The sequence below is a fragment of the Myotis davidii genome, unplaced genomic scaffold, assembly GCF_000327345.1.
Source record: "Myotis davidii unplaced genomic scaffold, ASM32734v1 scaffold732, whole genome shotgun sequence".
Lineage (NCBI taxonomy): Eukaryota > Metazoa > Chordata > Mammalia > Chiroptera > Vespertilionidae > Myotis > Myotis davidii.
Genome location: NW_006284349.1, coordinates 1,505,453 through 1,529,566, shown reverse-complemented (window position 1 = coordinate 1,529,566; position 24,114 = coordinate 1,505,453). Strand labels below are relative to the sequence as shown.

Genomic DNA, 24,114 nt, shown 5'->3' with positions numbered 1-24,114 from the left:
AACCAGTAGGCACCACACGCAGTCTGCAGTGCATTTAATTACTATTTCGCCCTGATTTTCTCCAGCAGCAGGTTGCAACCAAGGAGGGGAGACAGGCAGGTATTGCGAGCAGCCGGGAATGATAAAACACCACGCTGAACTCGGCAGCTGATGCAAAGGGTGTTCCAGCTGAATCAAAGCATAACCCTGCCTTATAAAGAGACAACTGTGGATTCAGGTTAGCACCCCCACCCCAGTGAAAATGATAAAAACCTACTTATTGATTTTAAATATGTTTTGTTTTTCCAGTGTATTTGGCAAAATACTTTGCAACTGTGATCGACTTCCAAGGCAACGCTTGTAACACATGGCTTCCCATCAAAGCAACCCCAACTGGGATGCCTGCTAGTTTCATGTGATAAAAATGTTGCATCAGCTTCCTTTTGCACATTTTTTTGTAAACAGTTCCTTTGGTTTATATCGCAGATAACCAACTGAAACCTCAAGTATAACAAGCAAACCAAACCAATTCACATGAACAAGGGAAAGCTATATAATTACGCAACTGGCGTATCAGGAGCATCTCTGGGCAGAGAGACATGCCAAGCATGGGGATAAAAAGGCATGGTTCCCGCTCTCCTGACGTCTATACTGTTAAAGGAAGTGAGAAGGGGCCCACCCAATGAAGGGTCACAGGTTCAATTCCCAGTCAGGGCATCTACCTGGGTTGCAGGTTCAATTCCTGGCACCAGTAAGGGTGCATGCAGGAAGCAACCAATTGATGTGTCTCTCTCACACTGATGTTTCTCTCTCCCTCTCTCTTGCCTCCCTCCCACAAACTCTAACAAAAAATAATAATAATAAATTAAAAAATTGATGGGAAATATATCCTTGGGTGTAGATTAACAACAAACAAACAAAATACACGCACACACAAAGAAGTTAGAAGGGAATTAAGAGCACAAGCCTGCCTGAGTATGAAACTTGATTCCACTACTCACCAGCTGGTGACCTTGGACTAGTCCTTTGACCTCTCTGGGCTTATTCCTCATCTGTAAAATGGGGACAGACCCTAACCCATGAAAAGGATTCATTCAGCGCAGTGTCCGGTACATACTAAATCAGTGATGGCGAACCTTTTGAGCTCGGCATGTCAGCATTTTGAAAAACCCTAACTTAACTCTGGTGCCATGTCACATATAGAAATTTTTTGATATTTGCAACCATAGTAAAACAAAGACTTATATTTTTGATATTTATTTTATATATTTAAATGCCATTTAACAAAGAAAAATCAACCAAAAAAATGAGTTCGCGTGTCATAGGTTCGCCATCACTGTACTAAATACTCAGCTGCCAGTGTCACCGTGGCGACTGTTGTTAGATGCATCGATGTGGCCAGCGCTGCTGGAGTGCTAAGGAAGAAGAGAGCTGATGTGGGCTGGAGTGACCAGGGAAGACGAAGCTCTACGGCAGGGATACCATTTAGGTACGTGGATGGGAAGTCAGAGCAAGCGAAGAGAGGGAAGTGAACCTGGCATGAGCAAAAATGCTACAAGAGAAATGAGACAGGATCAGTACAGAGCAAGTATATCAGAAGGAGGGAGTAGAACTTTTGATGCTGGAAATGCTAGGAGACTTGCTAAAAAGGCGTGCCAGGTCTGTGTGCAGGGTCCTTGTAAGTCAGCCTGAGGAATCTAGACGTTATCAGGTAGGCAGTGAAGAGCTATTGAAGTTAAGGAGTATCATCAAAAAGTAATGCTAAAGCCTGGCCACTGTGGCTCAGTGGCTGTGTCGTCCAGGCACCACAAGGTCACTGGTTCGATTCCCAGTCAGGGCCCATGCCCTAGTTACGGGCTCGATCCCCAGTGGGGGATGTGCAGGAGAAAACGGATGGATGTTCATGTTTCTCTCACATCAATGTTTCTGTTTCTCTCTCATCGATGTTTCTGTCTCTTCCCCCCCTCCCTTTCTCTCTCTCTAAAATCAATATAAACATTTTAGAAAACACAGAAACAGTAATGCTAAGTGACTCTCGCTATCCAAAATTTAACTAGAAGTGTAACCAGTGATTTTCAAACTTTAATGTGCAGATGGACTGCCCAGGGATCGCATTAAAGTAAACATATCTGACTCAGTAGTTTGGAGTGAGGCCTGAGATTAGGCATTGCCGACAAGCTCCCTGCTGGGCTGCTGCTGGTCTCTGGAGCTGCTTTGAATGACAAGAACGTATCTATTCAAGGTAGCTGAGCGGAGGAGAGTGGCTGCAGAGGAGGCAGGGAGACAAGATGGCTAGACACGAGGTAGCAAAGCCACAGGTCAGCCTGTCACAGACAAACACAGCCTGGAAATCTTTGGTTCTGATTTTAGGCTACATGTTCAGAGAATAACCAAAACTGTGAAGTGTAACTCTTCATTCTGACCCTATTTTTTTTTTCTTGACATCAAAAACAATGTTAATTTAAATGCCTTCTATAAAATGGAAATTTCTCCTATTAGGTGCACGTTTTTCTTATTTTATACACACAACACACAATTTCATCAAAATTTTCCCCTGGAAGTTACCTATCAACTACAAAAGAAAAATGTTAAGAAATGGGTTCCTTCTTGTAGAAAGGAAAATGGCATGCATACATTCATGATGTGCGGCTATTAATAACTTCAAGGGTGACTGAAAGGGTCCGCAACGTTAGGTCATGAGACAGACACCACGGCAGCCGTTTCTTGTGTGACAGGTGGATTAAGGGAAAAACAGCCCGGGTGCTATTACAGCGAGAACAGCGCATTCAACCACATATGCAGCCGAGAGATGGGATACACCGGCCGTAACACCTGTTACAGCGACATCTCAGACACTACACCCCGAGCTGGGGGGCTGTCAGACCAGCAGTGTCCTCTGGAGAGCGCGCTTTGCCACGCTGACAGAGCACATCTGTATTCATGCTGGGTGGATTCTGAGTAAAATCTGTGGAACAGAGAGAATAAAGAAGACTGCCAGCCACTCTGCAGGGTAGATCACCCCACCAGTGAGTTTCATGGCTGGAAGGAGCCTGCCAGACCCTGTAAGAGAGACGACACCCTCATTTCCTAGATGAGGAGAGTGCAGGCCAGAGAGGCTCGAGACTTGTGGGAAGTCAGGGAAGTGGCTGAGCTGGGACTAGAACTCGAGTCTCATGATACCCAGGCCCTGGGGCTCGCTGCACCTGGTGACCTTAACACGGCATCAGTGTGGCATTTGGAGAGTAAAACAAAAATAGGTAACAAAAGGCGTGTTCACTACATAAGCCACTCATTTACATAAAATGGAGTCACTATTCAACACGCACAAAACTGCGCTGGGGGGAGCATGATGATGCATACCCTTGCGTGCCGGCTTACGTTAGGCCCACATTCTAGTACTGGGAATAAAATGGGTGCGCCAATAACTATGTATAAGCGCCAATAACTACGTATCTTGTTTATGTATAAGCATAAACAAGAAAGCTATTTATGACAGATTGGGAGTTTAAAGCCGAAGCTGGAGTTGATTTCCTTTTAGAGGGTTGGAAAGTGGTGGGTAGGGCCAGCTTTCGAGCAAAATATCTTAACATCTGGGCCTTGAAGGATGAGTAGAACGGACATCTGAATGGATTGAACGTAAGAGAGGAATACAATACCTGGACATCCCAAATATGAAAGAGATGAAATAACATATCCTGGATAACATTAGCTTAACTGAAGAAATGAAAATGACACGTTCTATTTGCAAATCTATGTAATGAAGTCATTATTGTTCTCTATACGTTTTCTGGTCCAGTTTCTGAGCTTAAATCCTGCATCACCAGTTCTAAAGTTTATGCTGGTAAAAGGATTATCCTCAAACACAAGGATATCATTTTTGTCCAAAGAGCAATATGGATTATGAAGCCTCTGAAAGACAAACATTTTCTTGAAATGATTAGACTGTGATTGTTTCTGTAGCTGGATTTTTAAAGTGCAGCTTTATTCAATATGTTACGTGAGGTCATCTCAAAAAGCTGCACACATCCTCGGTGATAGCGTGCGAGAGGGTAAATAGAAAAGGGGATCTCTGACAATAAAATTTTAAAACAAAACAGTTGAAATGAAAACTAAAGCATTACCATTGCAAAGAAAATACACAAATTCATGAAATAAAAATTGAAAACTCAAGAAGGCTCCTTCTTTGGCCATTACACTCACGCACCAGGTAGAGCTGGTGCCGGCGATATGTGGTTACAAAGAACGAGATAGGGTTTCTGGTCGTTTCTTTATACTTTTCTATACACAGAAGCATGTAGGTACTTACAGATCAAAAGTCGTGTTCACCAAAGTAGGCCCTCGCTATAATAACTGCGATTTTGTTGAGGTCCCATGGCTACATTGATAAGAGAATCATTCTGATGCATAAAATAATAACCGGGAAATTCTCTTGTTAGAGATTGTCCGAGAAAATGCCGTTTAACATGTTGGTTGCCGGCAGAAAGGAGTCCTAGGAACTTAAAGAACGCAGTGAGGAATGACACTCAAAAAGAGATGCAAATGATTTGCAAAAATAAATGCTACCTGAAATCACTTTCCTATAGGGCCCTGGGCTCAGGAAGACTCCCTTCCATGCAGCAGAAGAGTCTGTTGGTTCCTCTTATCCAAGCTCACGACAATCCTTCCTTTTATAATGGCTGCGATATAAAGCATATATGAACTTTCTGCCAAGGGACTATCCATTACTCCCTTTTAAAAGTGCTTAAACCACCCTGGCTAGGTTGCTCAGTGGTTAGGGTATTGGCCTGTGAACCTAAGGGTTTCGGCTTGGATTCCTGGTCAAGGGCACATGCCTGGGTTGCAGGTTAAATCCCAGCCTTGCATCCAGCCCCACAGCACATGCGGGAGGTAACCAATCGGTGACACATCGATGTTTCTCTCTCCCCCACCCCTCCCTCTCTCCCCCTCCTTTCCAGCCTCTCTAAAAACCCAATGGAAAAAATATCTTCAGGTGAGGATCAAAATAACTAAGTAAATAAAACTGCCTAAGCCCCACCCCCATTAACACTGACACTGAAAAGGCATTAGTCTACAAGTCATGATGCTCTTACTGTCAACCAATTTTAATATCCCCAAAAGGAGTATATGTTCTATGTTTTCTGCCTTTCTCATGTAGCATGAAGAATGGAATTCTTACCCCAGAAATATCAGCTATAACTTAAACGCCCCCTGTCGAGCCTGGAGAGCACTTTGGTGCCTCAGTATTTCCGCGTCCCATTAACATCTGACAACCCGCCTGTGCACTCAGAACATGGCCCGTCGGGCCAGGGAAGGGGCTCTCCGCACACCCAGGTTTCATTTCATGGCTGGGAAGCAGAAGATTCCCAGAGCTCTTTGCCAACTGACAGGGGGTGGGAAGGTGCAAATCTTAGTGCTTACATGCGATGGAGAAGGCTGGAGGAAACATCCTCCCAGATGTATAACAGGGCACTGCTGGCGGGCAAAGTCAAGAGAGAACATTAAGCCAGCTTCCTGATGACAGCAGAGGCTTAAATCAAGAGCAGAAAATGTTCCCCAAATAAAGCAAAAGGGGCCATCAGAGATGGATGCATAAAAATCCCACGTAGAAAGAGAAAAATGGGAAGCAAAGCCACATGTGGTTATAAGGCTCCTGCCTGCATTTTAATGTTCTCTTTCTTCGTTGATAAGAAGTAAATTAATTATAGAGGAAACTGTAAGTGAGAATTTTACCGTCACTGGGTATGTAGAGTGACAATGGACTAACACCACTTACTTATTAAGTAACTACAATGCATAAAGCAATACGCTGGAACAGTGAACGCTGTAGATAAGCTCATAACTTCAAGGAACTTGTAGCAGTTTACAGAGATAATCCTCAACACAGTATTTTTGTTTACCAAGTAAGGGATTGAAAAAAATACACAACCATCCCATATAATAAAAGCCTAATATGCTAAGTGTCCAACTGTTCAACCCTTCAACCAGTCGCTATGATGCGCACTGACCACTAGGGGGCAGACGCTCTGACCAGTAGGTTGGCTTGCAGCTGGGGTCCAGCTAATGGGGACTGGGCGTGATGGGCCAAACACGCCCTGGAGCCCTCCAGCAGTCCCTCCCCAGCCGGTCAACCTCCCACGGTCCCTCCCCGGCCGGCCAGCCCCAATCAGTCCTGATGGGGACTGGGCAAAACGGGCTGGACACGCCCTGGAGCCCTCCCACAGTCCCTCCCAGCCCTGATTGTGCACCAGTGAGGTCCCTCAGCCTGGCCTGCCACCCTCTCACAATCCGAGACCCCTCGGGGGATGTTGGAGACCTGGTTTCGGCCTGATCCCGCAGGCCAGGCTGAGGGACCTCACCGGTGCACGGTGCACCGGGCCTCTAGTAAGTACAATAAAAATTTAGAGAAAGGAGAGAAGAATGTTCAATGTAAAGGACAAAGGGGTTCTACTGAGCAGGACCTTGAAAAGACAGGTCTGCCTTGGACAGACAGGAAGTAGACAGAGCACTGCCAGCAAGGGAAACAGAACAAAGTTCAAATACACATCGCACATCCACAGGAACCAGCACCAGGCCAAGGACAACACAGGGATTCAGGATGAATTAAGGAGGAGTTTAGAAAGGTGACCAGATGCTGGCCAAGTTAAATACATTTAACTTAACCCATTCGTCTTTAAAGATTTTGAATCTTTTTTAAAAAAGATAGCACTGGAAAGTTTTCAGCAAGTTCTATTCATATTAAAAAGGAAAGGGCCCTGGCTGGTTTGGCTCAGTGGGTAGAACATCAGCGTGCAGACTGAAGGGTCCCGGGTTCAATTCTAGTCAAGGGCACATGCCCAGGTGTGGGCTCGATCCCCAGTAGGGGGCGTGCAGAAGGCAGCCAATCATTGATGTTCCTTTCTCTCTCTTTTCCTCACCCTTCCTCTCTGAAATCAATAAAAATATATTTTTAAAAAAGGAAAGGTATTTTTGTTTGTTTCAACCTTTCTGTGCTAGAAGCAGCCTATTATCTCACATTTATTCTATTGTATAAATAGTATTGTCCGCTCGCATACTGCTTGAACTTCTGCCATTGGAGGCGAGTAGAAGAAAAGTTGTTTCAGTTACTCAAACACACTCCGTTCTTTTCCTTCCTCACAAATCCTGGTTATCGTGATTTGTGTTTTATCGTGAAAATTATGTTTTAAACACTGAAAGGAATCTCAAATTTTGAAATCCAAATGTTAAACATTTTATATCTTAGAAATAACAAGCTAGTACCAACTTTTGTGTTTGTTTTCTACACAAGATATCATCTCTTGGTTTAAGAAAGTAACTTGTTCCTCAAAACCCTTCCTTCGGTAGAAAACTTGATATCCTTAATTAAATGTAAAAAGCTATAACAGTCGCTCCCAAGCAATCGCCCATTAAAAATAAAATCTCAAAAATCACTGCTTCTCCCAATAAAGCAAGCACCTCCATAAAACAAGAGTTGAAAGTAGATACAGAAAACCTTAGGGGAAATATAAAATAACAAGATACGGCAAAATAACAAACAAGAAATGAAACATCCGCAGATGTAGCTCAAGACAGAAATGTCAGAGAAAAATACACTGTAACTGGTGGGGAAACGCCATATTAGATGTAGCACGCGGGAGAAGAGACACTGTGGAAAATACACTAAGAGGCGTGAGCAAAACAAGCAGATGAAACGGAAGTTAACAAAAAATTTAAAAGGACTTCCAACATATATAACCAGTGTTCTTAAAGAGGCAGAACATGACGTGAAAGTGTTAATGCTCAATCCATTATACACCTTTACCCAAGGACAACGGCCCAGATAAACATTTTTGAACGTGAAAGGCACCAGGGAAGGTAGCTCTTATGATCAACTTCAGCTACACGGAAGCGATGTCACAAGGCCTGGAGGTGAGCTCTGAATCCATTTAACTACAGAAGTAACATTAAACCAAAAGAGGTTATGACGGCAGAACAGAACGTGACTGTCACAGACCCTGACCATATATACTTAAAAAGACAATGCTTTCATTTATGATAAAAATCACTAAGGTAGACATAGCCAAAGCAGTCAGGCAGCAACTCACAAACCTGATCAAAGTCTCTCATTTGGTCCCGGGAACGCCCCCCGATTTAATCAATGGCGCACCGGGGTTTCTATCAACTTATGAAGTGAAATGCTTCTTTGATGCCTTATGCCCCGAGTCTGTCTTTTTGAGTTGTTCGCTTTGGTTGTGTGGTTGGTTTTACTGTTGTGCTTTGTTGGTTTAGGGGAGTGCAACATGGGCTAGTACTTCTGAAAGAGACGGCTCTTGATCTTCAGAAGTTTCTCTGGTGAGAATCTGGCAGCCCGTGAATGGAAGATTATGAAAACTCCTCCAGTTGTTACGGCACAGGCGACTCTGCTTCAAGAAGGCTCCCTCCCTAGCTGCTTTCCGTTAGTGATCCTCAGGCACCAGCTTGCTTCTGGGTAACCATGGACTTGGGCAATGAACCCCATTTGTGCTCGTCAATTCAGTCAAATGCCACTCGAGCTTCTCAAAGAGCAAGTGTCTAACCTCAGAAACATTACGGGATTTGGCATCACTGGTTTTCTTTTCCTTATCCTTGAAACCTGTTTGCACCACCAAAATTGAGGTATGTGTGCAAGTTAGGCATCTGTTTCTTTGGGCTACTTCAATGTACAGGACATATTTTTCCTTTTTTGTTTTCACAACTTCCTTTAATACTTATTATGCATCATTTATTCTGGCTTAGGGATTGTAGTGCTATAAAAAAAAAATAATGTAGCCCTAACCGGTCTGGCTCAGTGGATAGAGCGTCAGCCTGCGGACTCAAGGGTCCCAGGTTCGATTCCGGTCAAAGGCATGTACCTTGGTTGCAGGCACATCCCCAGAAGGGGGTGTGCAGGAGGCAGCTGATCTATGTTTCTCTCTCAACGATGTTTCTAACTCTCTATCACTCTCCCTTCCTCTCTGTAAAAAACCAATAAAATATATATTTAAAAAAATAAAAAACAATACAAAGGAGAGTTTAAACAGGGCACGTTCAATGAACTAAAAATGCCTTACTAGGTTGTATATGGCAGTGGTCCCCAAACTGTGTTGATCACATAATCCTAGGAAAGATAAGATGTATGGACCTATGAATACATTTATTTATTTCTGTTTCATTGATTTCAGAGAGGGAGGGAGGGGGAGAGAGAGAGAGAGAGAGAGAAACATCAATGATGAGAATCATTGATCAGCTGCCTCCTGCATGTCCCACACTGGGGATCAAGCCCGCAACCTGGGCATGTGCCCTGACCAGGAATTGAACCAGGACCTCCTGGTTCATAGGTTGATGCTTAACCACTGAGCCACGCCAGCCAGGCAATACATTTATTTTTAGGTGCACATTATAAAACATAATATAGAAATTCTAAAGAATTAAAGATGCAAATATTTTATTTAATGGCAAACAACTTTCTATTGCCACCAAAAACGATTCATGATATTTATCAAGAACATGATTTAATATCCGCTATTATTTTTGAACATCTCAGTTTAATCCTTTGTGGTTGAGCAATTTGTTTTAATACTTGGTTGAATGGCTGTCAGAGCCATGTCACGAAGATATGCAGATATGATGGAAAAGGGCACCATGGCACTGAGCCCTCGGTTTTCAAGTCCAACCTCTGATAAGGAAAGGTTTAAAGTTTTTATTATTATTATTATTTTGCTGTTACTGCTCACTGACATTCAGCAAGTAAATGTCCATCTTCCCCGATATTAGTCACTCTTGAAAGCTTATGAAAGCTATCAAATGTTTATATTTTTTAAAACTGTGTCCTAAAACCAATAAAACTTTGTAAGATTTTTTTCCCACCAGATTAGGACATTCCAGTTTCAACTTATTAAACATGCAGATGTGGAGGGCTTTAATAGATGACATGCATCTTTTTTTAATACATATTTTCACTGATTTCAGAGAGGAAGGGAGAAAAATAGAAACATCAATGATGAGTCATTGATCGGCTGCCTCCTGCACGCCCCCTACTGGGGATCGAGCCTACAACCCAGACATGCCCAAGAATTGAACTGGTGACCTCTTGGTTCATGGGTCAACAATGATCAACCACTGAGCCATGCCAGCTGGGCCATCTTTTCTTTTTTTTAAATCACATTTCCAAATACCCATTTCCAAAAATGCTGCCCAGGTAGCGCAGGTTTCTTTGGAGAAGCGGGTACTCACTCATTCCCTGTTAAAACATTGCTTATACCTTGAAAAGCTATATTTAAGTGTATTGTTAAAAAATTTTCTATGAGGTAGCTCCTCCTGAAACCACTTAACACAGAAAGGTCAGCAGATGTGGACACCTGTCTTTTAGTAAAAGGAAAATAAAGTAACAATTCTTTGTTCTTTTGTTAAAACAACACTTGTGTGGCAGAAATACATTGACATTCATCACAAAGTGTGTACAAAGATTCTATTATATTTTAAAGAACCCGCTGTTCCAGAATCAACTAAGCAAAACTGTTCTATGGCACGGTCTGCATGTGCCTTTAGCTGCTCTCCTTCAATAGTTTGCTCAACAACTTGCTTGTGAATGACACAGCAAAAGAATTTCATATATGTCACTATCAATAACCGTGAGTGCAAATCCTTATTTCAAATAACCTACTTCATCATTTCTAATGGGCAGGGCTGACGGCTGGTCAGATTTCATTAAATTATTTTTATCCCAAATGGGAACACCTGCCAGATGTCCCCCGACAGCCATTCTCTCCTTCAGTATCAGAAACTCAGAGGGCACATGACCGCCCAGAGCAAAGATGACATTTTGCACATGGCCTTGGAACTGAGTTTTGGACATGGGGACAATAGACTTAAAAGGAGGGGCCTATCTTCTCTTCCCTTTCCTCCTACCTGGTTGGAGTTCAAGTTTGATGGCTGAAATTTAAGCAACCCTGAAGCAGGAGGGCAAAGCCAGGTGTGGAGGCAGCCGGAACAAGAAAGGAGGCAGCTGGGTCCTTCATGGCTATGTTGCCATCGAATCGGCCCTGACTGCCTGTGTTTGTAAGAAAGCAGTACACTGCCATCTTTCCTGAGCTGTGCTGTGCTGGTTCTCTGGCTCCTGCTGCTGTTCCGAGTCCTGGCTAATATACCTGGCCACAGGTGATGACGAGTTCATGCTGGCAGTCACAGAAGAGGCAGCTCTGCTATTTTCTAACAGAAACTGCTTTCAAGCCACTTGCCCACTGTGTCCAAATTAGTTCATAAAGATAACACAATATACTCTTCAAATCTGCTTTATCACGAATGCATGCACTGCAACGAGCAGGAGTCAGGGGGGCTCCTTTAAGCAATATCAACTCATCTCTCTGGAGAATATGCGTAGCCTGTGTCTGATGAAATACTGACCATGGGAGAACACCAGCATCCTTGTTACACACTAAAGCTTCGTTGTTTCTGGTCGACACATAAATACACAAACCAGTTCCACTCTCTTCCTGTCCCTTTCCCACCCCTACCAAACGGCCTTACGCCCTCCCAAGTAGGCACGCACCCACCATCGAGGGGATCGGTGCATGAAGAGCTAACTATAAACAATTTCTCTCCAGGGTCATGATCATATACTGTGAGATGAAAATGTTCATTCATGAAGAAGTCAGCATAAAAAGGTGTTCTCCATAAAACTGAAAACTTGAAAAAGGAAATGGTACATCTAGGGGTGGGTGCATGTGAGGATTTGGGGCCTTACCTGAAAACCTCAAGCGCTATCCTTTCTGGTAACTTGGGAGCCACCTGCTTGAACGCTTTTTGGAAATCTTCCAAAGTTAAATATCCGCGATCTATTTGAAAACAAAATGTAAACATTCACTTACCTCTATTAACCCTATGAACTATTATTTCAGCCATAAAACTTGCACGACGCTTTAATATGTCATTAGGAAAAGAACAGTAAGGTATGGCCGGTTTTACATGTTAGGTAATCTGAGATTGTCTCATTGGAAGGATTTATGAATCCAGTCGTACTCTCCCTCAGTGCAGTCTGGGGTGATCCGGAAGGCCACTTCCAGCCCTATCATCCTCGGACTCTCTGAGTCCCTGGGAGAGGACTGTAGAGACATACACTGCAATAAGTTCAGATTCAAGTCTTTTTAAATTGACAAAACAATTTATTCTTCAAAATTCATTTGTTTTCTTGCTTGATATTAGAATCCTATATAATAAAAGCCTAGGTGGCATCGCACCAACACCCTCGCACGATGTCATCACAAGATGGCCACCACAAGATAGCCAGCAGGGGAGGGGAGTTGGGGGCGACCAGGCCTGCAGGAGAGGGCAGTTGGGGGTGACCAGGCTGGCAGGGGAGGGCAGTTGGGGGCGATCAGGCCAGCAGGGAAGCATTTAGGCATCAATCAGGCTGGCAGGGGAGCAGTTAGGCCAGTTAGGGCCATCAGGCAGACAAGCAGGTGAACAGTTAGGAGCCAGCAGTCCTGGATTGTGACAGAGATAACTGGCTGTCGGACATTCCCCAAGGGGTCCCGGTTTGGAGAGGGTTCAGGCTGAGCTGAGGGGGCCCCCCCCCACACACACACAAATTTTGGGCACCGGGCCTCTAGTATAATATAATCATATTGAGGGGGAAGCCATAACAGTAGCCAAGATACAGAACCTGGACTCTATGAGTATTTTCACCCTGTGTGAGATGTGTGGGGTGTAGGAGATCTGAAGTCACTTCTTGGCCACATCCGGTGTGGGAAAACAATTCCTCCAGTAAAATGTGGGTCACAGCAGGAGCCAAAGGAGATACCATGCGTAGGTGGCTCGTGACTTATAACCCCACATGGCCAGCCCTTTTGTTGCCCGGATTCTAACCGCTAAGTACAATTATATAACTGTTAACTTTGTTTTATCCATGGTAAATGTCAAGAAATTAAAATCACGGAGGAGAAAAAAAATCCACACCAACATATAAGGTAACAGCTAATGAGGACAGTAAAAAAATAAACTTCCAAGTATATTAATTTCATGTACTGAGTATATGTGCCCATTCACAGTTCTTTAATAGCAATTTTTAATTTCAAAACACTTTGAAGAGACTTACAGTGCCTGTCAAAAGCTGTGAAGATGTGTCTTATTTCATTCCGATATATCTGAGCTTCCTTCTTCTTCCTTATAATGTTTAAAAACTCCTCGAGTGTTAGACCTAAAAGTTGGGGGAGAAATTTTTTTTTTCAAAAATGACTGCCTTACTCTTTAATGAAAAAAACAAAAACAAACATAAGTAAAAGGTAATACATTATCACAAATTTCATCTTGATTTTGGTGAACAGTATTTATCCCTGAAGTTCTATAAAGTCAAAAAGACACTTCGCTAAATGCTAAGAGGCCCAACACCAGCAGTCAATAGCAAAACCAATAGACAGTTTTACTTCCCTGGGCATTTCCTGGGGGATAAAGGAATGGCGACCTCGCAAAAATGTAACACACGTCCCTTGAACAGATCTAACAGACGGACCCAAACTATATATCAAACAAGGTCTCATAATTTTTCTTTCCTTCTGCGGCTTTGATGCCTTTTTTCCTAGCCAGATGTCATTACCGCAGGTTTTTTTTTCCAACTGCGAGATCGGGGCAAAGAAGTAGTTTCTCAAAAGTCAATACCAATGGCACCCCACAGATAAAAGTGGAGAGAATATTCCATAAACAATGGAGCTGGCACGGTCCCCAGCCTTGGGTCCTCCCCGGGACTGCTCTGCAGCCTCTGGCTCTGCTTCCCGCGACTCTCATAATAGAAGAGCCCAGCAGGATCATATGAGATTGGGTACTGTGCTCACAAAGTCTATTAAAATGAATTCTAATGTGATCTTTGTAATAGGTTTAAAGAGCGGAGCCAAGAAGTTAAAACATCTTGGTGTCCTGAGCCCTGAATATCGAAAAAGAGCAGTTCATTTTTAAACCTCGGGATTTCCACTTTTAAATAAAATATCACTGCCTTAAAAATAGCCCCGAATCACACAAAAACCATGTGCTGATTTCCAAAAACCTGCACCCTTTTCCTTTCGGTGAGGTCACACAGAGCTGCATACCCTTCTTAAAATAGTTCCAATGGTGGGGGGAAACGCAGAAAACCGTTTTCTTAATTTTCCACGCTTTTCTTGTTTGTAGCTAGAGATTTAGGAACTGAAAACGCCCATCTATCTTTATGTGTTGAAACGATTCTTCCGCAAATCTCTAGGAGTCACCGTGTGCCAGGCATTGTGTCAAGCCCTGGAAAGAGAGGGGAAAAGAGAACACCCAGGATTCCAGTCCCAAGGGAGTGCCTGGGCTAGTGGGGAGCACAGTGACCGCACAGGTTTGGTTGCAAACGTGCACACAATTATAAGCCGTGGCACATGCAATGAGGGGGAAAGGGGGGTTGTCAGAGAGTCACAGGAGCCCTCCTACAGAGGGGCTCTGGTGAAGGAGAGACCTCTCAGAGCAGGTAATATTTAAGCCTAAATGATAAAATACCAAGTGGCTAAAGGATGGGAAGAAGAGCATTCCAGGCAGCGGAAATACAGGTGCCAAGGCCGGGGGTGGGGGGTTGGGGGGGGAGAAAAGTGGGAAAATGGGAAAAGTCTATTGTGGTTGGGATGCAGTGAGTGAGAGAGCAAGGCAGGATGGGGTTGGTGAGGTGGGCAGGCCTTTGTGGACCACAGGAAGTCGTGTGGTTTTCATTTAAGTTACAATAGGAAGTCAATAAAAAATAAAAGGTTTGAATTGGGAAGTGGCATGATCTGATTTAGATGTTTTAAAGATCTTCCTGGCTGTTACCTCGAAAAGAACTGGGAGAAAGTGAACGGTAAAAAGGGAGACCCGTTTAGGAGCCTGTTGGCAAGAGACGTGGTTGCTAGGCTGTTGGCAGTGGGCGTGGAGGAGAGGAAGGTGTCCGGACCTGTTTCAGGACAGATGAAGGGTTAGATGAGGCAGGTGAGAAAGAGGGAGATGCCAAGAAGGGTCCTTTAAAGAGCTGAGCCAGACCTGGGAATGAGCAGGATTTGGGGTTGCAATGAGACTTGTGATCTGGACTTAAGTGTTCAGTGCGTTGGAGGCAACGAAGAGCAAAAGTCAAGGAGGCAGCTGGATATGCTCTAGCAACAAGGCCTGTCACCCAGCACCTACCAGAGTGCCTGGGGTGTGCTCCACACCTATGCATTGCATGGAATTAGCACGTGTGGCATTTCCCCCCATAGTAGTTAGGGTGTGTCTGGATGCAGCTTCATTCTCATCCATTCACCCTTGTGAGCAGAGAACATATTTAACACTGAAGTCATCATGCCATGTTCCCGCAAGGCCAAATCCATAACTAGTTTCACCAACACCAAAAAGCTAATCAATTAAATAGCGTCTAGATTCGTTGGAATTCTTGAATAATGTACTCAGTGACCTTAGCATGTTTCAGGAGTCCCTTCACAGCCTGGCCTCCGTCTACCTTGCTAGCCTCCCTCGCAGATTTCCCGATGTTTCTTTCACACACACCTCCATACCTGTGCGCATGCTGGACACACTGCCCGGACTGCAAGTTCCACTTTTCTCCTAGTGAATTTTTACATCTCCCTCCAGATACAACGAGGGCCTGGCCTCCTCTCTGAAGACTACCCTGATTTCTTTCAACTGAGTCCCTCTTCTGTGACCCAACAGCCCTCCAGTCATAACACAGTCATAACCAGCCCTCGTCCGGTGGCTCAGTTGGTTGGAGAATCATCCCAAACACCCTAAGGTGGCAGGTTCGATTCCTCGTCAGGGCACCTTCCCAGGTTGAGGGTTCAATCCCCAGTAGGGGCAAGTTCAGGAAGCAACCAATTGGTATTTCTCTTTCACACTGATGTTCTCTCTCACATCAGTGTCTGTCTCTCTCAACAGCAAGAACATGGTCATGCCCTGGTTGGTTTGGCTAAGTGCGTAGAGCGTTGGCCTGTGGACTCAAGGGTCCCAGGTTCGATCCCCAGTGGGGGGCATGCAGGAGACAGCCAATCAATGATGTTTCTATCTCTCCCTCTCCCTTCCTCTCTAAAATCAATAAAAATATATTTTTTAAAAAGTTCTCATCACAAGAGGAAAATTAAAAAAAGAAAAAAGTCATAGACTCTGTTGCGTCCTATGGTAATTATTTGGCCACACGTTTGCCTGAGATGTGCTGAGGGAAAGCACTGTTTTGTGTCTAAAATTTTACCACCAGTGCTTATCACAATACCTTGCACATAGGCAGGCATTCATTAATATTTTTTGAATAAGTAAATAAAATAACAGGAAGATACCCCACATGCCCTTAACTCAGTGGTTCTCAACCTTCCTAATGCCGCGACTCTTTAACACAGTTCTTCATGTGGTGAACCCCAATTTCATTGTTACAAATTGAACATAATTAAAGCATAGTGATTAATCACAAAAACAATATGTAATTACATATGTGTTTTCCGGTGGTCTTAGGCGACCCCTGTGAAAGGGTCATTCGACCCCCAAAAGGGTCGCGACCCACAGGTTGAGAACTGCTGCAACTTGTTTTAAACTTCCATGCAACCCATATAGAAATGCAAGCCCCTTTTCTAAAGGGCTTGCTCTCACACTGCATTCAGCGTGGCTCTCACACTGTAGTGCTGCGATCGCTTTCAAAGCCAGTGCATAAAGGTCTGCCATTCCTGCCTGCAGCTCTGAAATGCAAACATATGAAGGTAAGTTTTGTGCATCTTGCTGCTCTTTAAATGGCCTAGAAATAGAGGTCTTCCCACTAGCTCCACCTGCTGTTCCAACAGTCAAACCTAAAATTACCACTTCACTTCACTTTCCATGATTCTACTGCCATCGGATTTCATCTCCAATGAGACGTGCATTACCTGTGCCCACTCCTGGAGGGAAACAATATGTTTCAAACACAACATTGGGTCTTCCATGCATACTTTTCACTAATCACAGTTACCTAAACACACTTTATTATAGTTACACTAGAGGCCCAGTGCACGAGATTCATGCAAGGGGGAGGGCAGAGGGGGTTCCTCTACTCGGCCTGCGCCCTCTTGCAGTCTGGGAGAACCTCGGGGATGTCCGACTGATGGCTTAGGCCCGTTCCCTGCGGGGAGCGGGCCTAAGCCGTCAGTTGGACATCCTTGGCTCCCGCCACCACTGCTGCGCTTGCCACAGCTTCTGGCGGAGCAGCACTCTCCCTGTGGGAGTGCACTGACCACCAGGGGGAAGCTCCTGAATTGAGCATCTGCCCCCTGGTGGTCAGTGCGTGTCATAGCAACCAGCCATTCCACCGTTTGGTCGATTTGCATGTTAGCCTTTTATTATATAGGATGAGGATCACAAAAATGTCAGGAACCACTCAGAACAATGCGTTTATCTGAGTTTATTAATTTGTCTACAGAAGGTGTTCAGAAATTGCCTGGGCAGTTGGGTTCTATCAGTAGTTTGCAGACTTTTTTTCTTTTAAGCTGTAGGAAACCTAACACATATAATGTGTAGAGGGGATGAAAACAGGCTTTTTGGTTTGGAGTGAGGTGGTCTCCCCACTATTCCCTGGCCAGCCGTGCTCCCAGAAGTACCCCTACAGGACCCAGCTTCATAAGGCTGAGGATTATGCCTTAGAAACCATGGTACCAATGATCTTTACAAATCCTGCTACACTCTGCTAGTCTCCGCACTTTCCACACCACTAGCAACATTCCCTCCCAGTTTACAAACCACTCTTGGCGGCCCTGGCAGAGTGGCTCAGTTGGTTAGAGCAGTGGTCAGCAAACTGTGGCTTGGCAAACCACGGCTCGCGAGCCACATGCTGCTCTTAGGCCCCTTCAGTGTGGCTCTTCCACAAAGTACCGACTTCTGCACATGGGCCATGAAGTTTCGATCACACTGTACGTGCACACCCGCACATGGTATTTTGTGGAAGAGCCACACTGAAGAGGCCAAAGAGCCGCATGTGGCTCGCCAGCCGCAGTTTGCCGACCACAGGGTTAGAGCATCATCCAGATATGCCAAGGTTGTGGGTTTGGTCAGGGCACTTACAAGAAACAACCAATGAATGCATAAATAAATGGAACAACAAATCAATGTTTCTCTCTCTCTCAAATCAATAAATAATTTAAACCACTCTTGGCAAAATGGACCCTTTTCATATTCTATAATGAATACATGCTTTCCAAACTACTTAATGCATATGATATAGATATCCTATATAATAAAAGGCTAATATGCAAATCAACTGAACAGCGAAATGACCGGTTGCTATGATGCACACTGACCACCAGGGGGCAGATGCTCAACACAGGAGCTGCCCCCTGGTGGTCAGTGTGCTCCCACAGGGGGAGCGGCGTTCAGCTAGAAGCCCTGAGCCGGGCTCACAGCTGGCGAGTGCAGCAGCGGTGGCAGGAGCCTCTCCTAGCAGGCCTAAGCCATCAGTCAGACATCATCCCCCGAGGGCTCCTAGACTGCGAAAGGGTGCAGGCTGGGCTGAGGGTGACCCCCCCACTGGGTGCACAAATTTCATGCACCAGGCCTCTAGTGTCATATAAAGAGACAAACTAGGAAATGCTTTCTTTTCTTTCTTTTTTTCTTTTTTTTGCTTCTAAGCAATTTCCTAGGAGGGTAATCGTCTTTCATTACAAGGTGGATATATTCAAAAAATCCAATAAAAATATACAAGTATTTTCCTTGAAAGTTTCATTATGTATAGATATTTTTTGTGGTTCATGGGTGTAAGCTTCAGGGTCTATGCACACAGAGAAACCCTGTGGAAAATGAAGCACTGGTCTAGGTTTCGCCATCACAGGAGCTTAAATTAGAAACTGCAATAAACCTGGGGAGTGAAGGAGAAAACAATAAAAATGCCAAATTGCTTAAGACTTTAAGTCTGACCCTAGATTTAGTAGAAAAGGGAGGGTTTGCGTTCATTATGCCACATATTAATTTTTCTAGGGATTGAAAATGCCTGAAAATGAGGGTTTAAAAGGCTTACCTTTTAAAAGGTATAATGCAAGCCTTCTCTAGTTTGAGAAATAAAATTCAGATTATGACTTCTGGAGGCCACAAGGTGAAAAAAAAAAGGATAAAATGTGTGCACATAAAAATATAGTAAGGACAGAAGGTGAAACTGGCATCCATGACGTATTGTCACAGACAGATGGGCAAGAAAATTCAGAGAACTAATATTTCAGCTTCTTGTATAAGAAAGAGTAAGGGAATAAAGAGAAAAGAACCGTCCTTAATGGAAGAAATCAAGTTTTACTATATCTTGGGGAGGAAATTGACAAGAAAAAGTAAAACAGGTTATAGTAGACTAGAGAAACCTGAACCAATAAAACTTTATTTCAATCAAATGCGGACAGGACTCATTACCTTCTTTATTATGTGCATCTCCTGTCCATAAGCCTTCAAAGGTTCCTTGGTGTTGACAGTGCAAAGTCCTGATACCTTATTCTGGAATTTGCGGCTTCATGATTCCTTCTAGGAAAACTGGTCCTTAACCCTTTCCCAACTCTCAACTTCCATCAGGGCAGCTTACTCCTCTCTGGTGCAGGAGGTAAAAATATTCCAAGGTGGTGGATTCCACTGTTTCTGGTAGGACTCATTATTAACAGTACTAGAGGCCCAGTGCACGAAATTCGTACACTGGTAGGGTCCCTAGCAACTGCTGGCTGCCGGCCAGGGCCTCCCTTTGCTCCACGCCGCCCCTGGTGGTCAGCGCATGTCATAGCGAGCGATCAAACTCCTGGTCAGTCGAACTCCCGAGGGGACACTTTGCATATTAGGCTTTTATATATATAGATGACAGCCAATAGCTCTGGGTATGCAGATCTGATAGGGGGCAGAGAAGTTGGGTATTGTAAAATGAGGGACAGGGATCTGGGAGAAGAAATTTCAGCCACTAAGTTGGATGCCATGGAGGAAGAGGCCTTCTGAGAAACTCCACAGGGGAGGTTGGCAGAAAGAACCCCCACAGAGGAGCAAAGCTACCTTGGCCTTTGCCATTGCCAGCTTGGAGAGTGAGGGACAAAGCCCCTTCCTCTGTACCATTAACAAAATGCCTCCGCAAAGTCGACGTGACTTTTATAGGAGTGGAGTGTGTGGGATACGTCTAAATTCATGCCAAGTTCCACATCCACTCTGGTGCAGGCAGGTACAGAGAGAGCGCCAGGAGCTGGTGGGAAAGCTCCCAGCTGGTGTGGGCACTGCATTCATTCACTTACTATGTTCTCTTCTTTGCTTCTCCACCTTTCCAATCCCACCCATCCTTCCACATCCAGCTCCTGCCACACCTGTGCAGGGAGTGTGGCCTTCCTCTATATCCTTAGAGGCCTTCTTGTCTACAGTATTCATGTGACACCTGGCTATGAAAAAAGTGACCATACCTCTCTTATCCTCCCTACCCTGTATTTTATCTTTTTAAAATGTCTTTAGGTCAATGTCTGTGTCTCCTAAATTTTTTTTCTACCCCAACAATGAAACTTAACATCCTCTAAATGGGTGAACAAATAAACTAATTTAGGGATGAATATCTGGTGATACCACAAAATGGTCCTAGGATTATAGTTTCAAGAAAAGGAAACCTTGCCCTGACCGGTTTGGCTCAGTGGATAGAGCGTCAGCCTGCAGACTCAAGGGTCCCAGGTTTGATTCCGGTCAAGGGCATATACCTTGGTTGTGGCCATATCCCCAGTGGGGAGTGTGCAGGAAGCAGCTGATCAATGTTTCTCTCTCATCGATGTTTCTAACTCTCTATCCCTCTCCCTTCCTCTCTGTAAAAAATCAATAAAATATATTTTTTAAAAAAAAGAAAAGAAAAGGAAACCTTAATGCATATACAGTTTCCTGATTATAGAAAAGAACGAAGAAGTCACTTGACATCTTAAGTCAAACAAACAAAACCCAGTTAGACTGGATATAGCATGGCCTTTGATGTTCACATAGAACTTAAAAGACTAGAAAATGGAAATTTAAATGTAGACCAAGAATATATTTAATAGTCAACTGTCTGGTTCAAAACAAATCAGACAGGGTAGTAATAAATAAAAGCACACAAGCCAACTGCCCATTAACCTCAGCACCCACAAACTACCTTCCAATCGAACTGACAGCGGATAGCATGACCGAATCAAACAGTCCATAATCACCTTTATGATAAATCAATCTCTTTGATTTTGCCATCATTCAAAGTTAAAGGTTAAAAGTTCCTAGAAAGCTTTTTTCTTTTTTAAGCATGAAAGCAAAAGTTCATTGCTCTAAAAGGGTAATAATGTAAGTAAACAGAAAGGGGGAAAAAACAAAAACCTCAATCTAATCACCCAGATAAAACAAAATTCTGGTGTACTTTGTTCTGCCTTTTCCCTTAAGGCATACTTTATATGGATCTGGGATAACACACAGACAGCTGTGGGAGGATTCTGTGGGGTCATGTTCATGTGGTTCTCAGCTGTTGCTATTCATACAAATTTTGAGGCCCCGTGCACGAAATTCATGCATGGGGGAGGGGGGGTGTCCCTCAGCCCAGCCTGCACCCTCTCCAATCTGTGACCCCTGAAGGATGTCCGACTGCATCCCTCTCACAATCCAGGACTGCTGTCTCCCAACTGCTTGTCTGCCTGCCTGCCTGATTGCCCCCTAATCACTCCCCTGCCAGCCTGATCAATGCGTAACTGCTCCCCTGCTGGCCCAATTGCCCCTAACTGCCCTCCCCTGCTGGCATGTTCACCCTCAACTGCCCTCCCCTGCAGGCCTGGTCCCCCGCAACTGCCTTCCTCTGCTGGCCCGGTCACCCCTAACTGCCCTCCCTTGCAGGCCTGGTCCCTTCCAACTGCCCTCCCCCGCTGGCTTGATTGCCCACAACTGCTCTCCTCTGCTGACCATCTTGTGGCAGCCATCTTTGAGCCCTAACTCCTCCCCTGCCAGCCTGACAGGCCCTAACTGTCCTTCCCTGCAGGCCTGGTCACCCCCAACTGCCCTCTTGTGGCAGCCATCTTTGACCACATGGGGGTGGCCATTTGTGTGTTGGGAGTGATGGTCAATTTGCATATTACCTCTTTATTACAATGTATCCCACAATAAAGTCAAGTCATCTGAGATCATACATGGTCTTTGTCCTTTATGGAACTTCCCAGTCATGTCTGATATTAGACCACTGGCCTACTACACTGAAGAAATTTTAAGAAACTGACATACGAAATTCACTAATTTATTTATCGAACCATTTTGTGGACTCCACTCATCAGTCTGTCCATTATGAGACATCACAGGAGAAATCTCCCACATTATGGAAAACAATGTTTCTCTAGAGAAGAGTTTCTATTGTATGGACCGCTACACTTGGTTGTGATTCCCTATTTGCTCTGTGCATTGGGGAGCTCAGAACCAAATCAGACATCAACATCTACCAACTACACAGAAACTGCCTTTTGCATTCTGGCCACTCCTGACTTCAACTCATTAAGTTTCTAAGGTAATGAACACTGGCCTCAACTCTGCCACGATGACTAATAATGACTCATGGCACTATTAAAAGGAAGGGAATGGGTGGCTGACTGGTTGAGAGGGTAAGCTTGGAGGTGAGACCACTGGTCTGCGAGCTACTAGCCAGCTGGGCCACCCTGGGCAAATTACTCAACCTTTCTAAGCTTCAGGGGGGTTTAAACTTATAAAATAGGGTAATTCCCATATCATACAGTTGCCCCAAATTTAACAATCCATGAATAGTGCCCATCACAGTGGTAGGCATTAGCAATTGGAGGTATAATATCCTATATCAGTGATGGCGAACCTTTTGAGCTTGGCGTGTCAGCATTTTGAAAAACCCTAAGTTAACTATGGTGCCATGTCACATATAGAAATTTTTTGATATTTACAACCATTAATATGCTAATGATATGCTAAGGTCGCTCAACCCCTCGCTATGACGTGCATGGACCACCAGGGGGCAGTCAACTGGTCAACCAGTCACTATGACGTGCATGGACCACCAGGGGGCACATGCTCCAATCAGTAGGTTAGCTTGCTGCTGGGGTCCAGCTAATTGGGACTGAGCAAGACAGGCCAGGCTTGCCCTGGAGCCCTCCCGCAGCCCCTCCCTGGCTGGCCAACCTCATGTGTCCCTCCCCAGGCCCCATCGTGCACCAGTGGGGTCCCTCAGCCTGGCCTGCACCCTCTCGCAATCCAGGACCCCTCAGGGGATGTTGGAGAGCTGGTTTTAGTCTGATCCAGCAGGCCAAGCCAAGGGACCCCACTGGTGCACGAATTTGTGCACTGGACCTCTACTCTATAATAATAATAAACACATGTAAAAGTATTTGTAAACAAATAAAGAACCATCAAATGTCGGGATTAAGATATTTTATTATTTCTCTCTGGAGCCCAGTTTCCTCATTTTAACAATGACAGATCTTTAGGTTTCTTCCAGTTGCAAACTTTTTTTTATCCTCTGTACTCAGAGAACAAGGGTTGTAATGAAATAAAATACTATAAAAGAGGCAGCAATAATGAATACGGAATCCAACCCCAGCAGCAATCTGCAGTTTCCTTAAACAAGTGCCTTGATTTTTCTCCCCCAACTAATTTAATCCCTAGTTCCTGGTACTTAAAGAGCTTTTGCTGACACTAGCTTGCTTGGATGTTAAAAGCATTAAAAATGGTATTTGCACCTTTTTGCTCCCCATTCTGGCTGCCCTCAGATTCTTCCAGAGTGACTTTCCTTGACACATTCTACTCATTTCTAATAGCTTTAATTTAACTTTCCACTCTTGATTTTCACAAGGGACCTCCACAGAAACGACCGACTTATAGAGAGACCAGAAGCTCCTGGGAAGCTGGATCTGGGCACCCAGGTTTAGGTCATGTGTGAAGTGTGTGCATCATCAGGTCTCTGCCGACTCAGGGTCAGTCCAGGATGTGGGTCTGGACCTCACCCAGGAAGGCTGGGCAGCAACTGGGCACTACACAGAGAATCCTGGAGGTGGCATGTGCAGATGCAGCCCAACCCTGTCTGGATGTAAGAAAAGCTGTTGCTGGCGGGAGAATCCCCACATCACAGCTACCCAGACAACTCTGGAAAGTTGATTACCTGAAAAAATTGCTCCCAGAAAGCCAAGGCCAACTTTTCAGTTCTTCGAAATCAAAATATTGAGAGAA

The 24,114-nt window shown here is 44.5% G+C and overlaps 1 protein-coding gene across 1 annotated transcript in view; it reads right to left on the bottom strand.

Moving 5' to 3' along the window:
* The window catches only part of EFCAB11 (EF-hand calcium binding domain 11), a 129,227-nt gene that overhangs the window by 94,423 nt on the left and 10,690 nt on the right, over window positions 1–24,114 (bottom strand). Inside the window, exons 4-5 of the mRNA XM_006754724.2 lie at window positions 13,067–13,168; window positions 11,717–11,807 (exon numbers count right to left, since the gene is read on the bottom strand). Coding sequence (XP_006754787.1) covers window positions 11,717–11,807; window positions 13,067–13,168 — 193 coding nt within the window. The remainder of the gene's footprint in view (window positions 1–11,716; window positions 11,808–13,066; window positions 13,169–24,114) is intronic.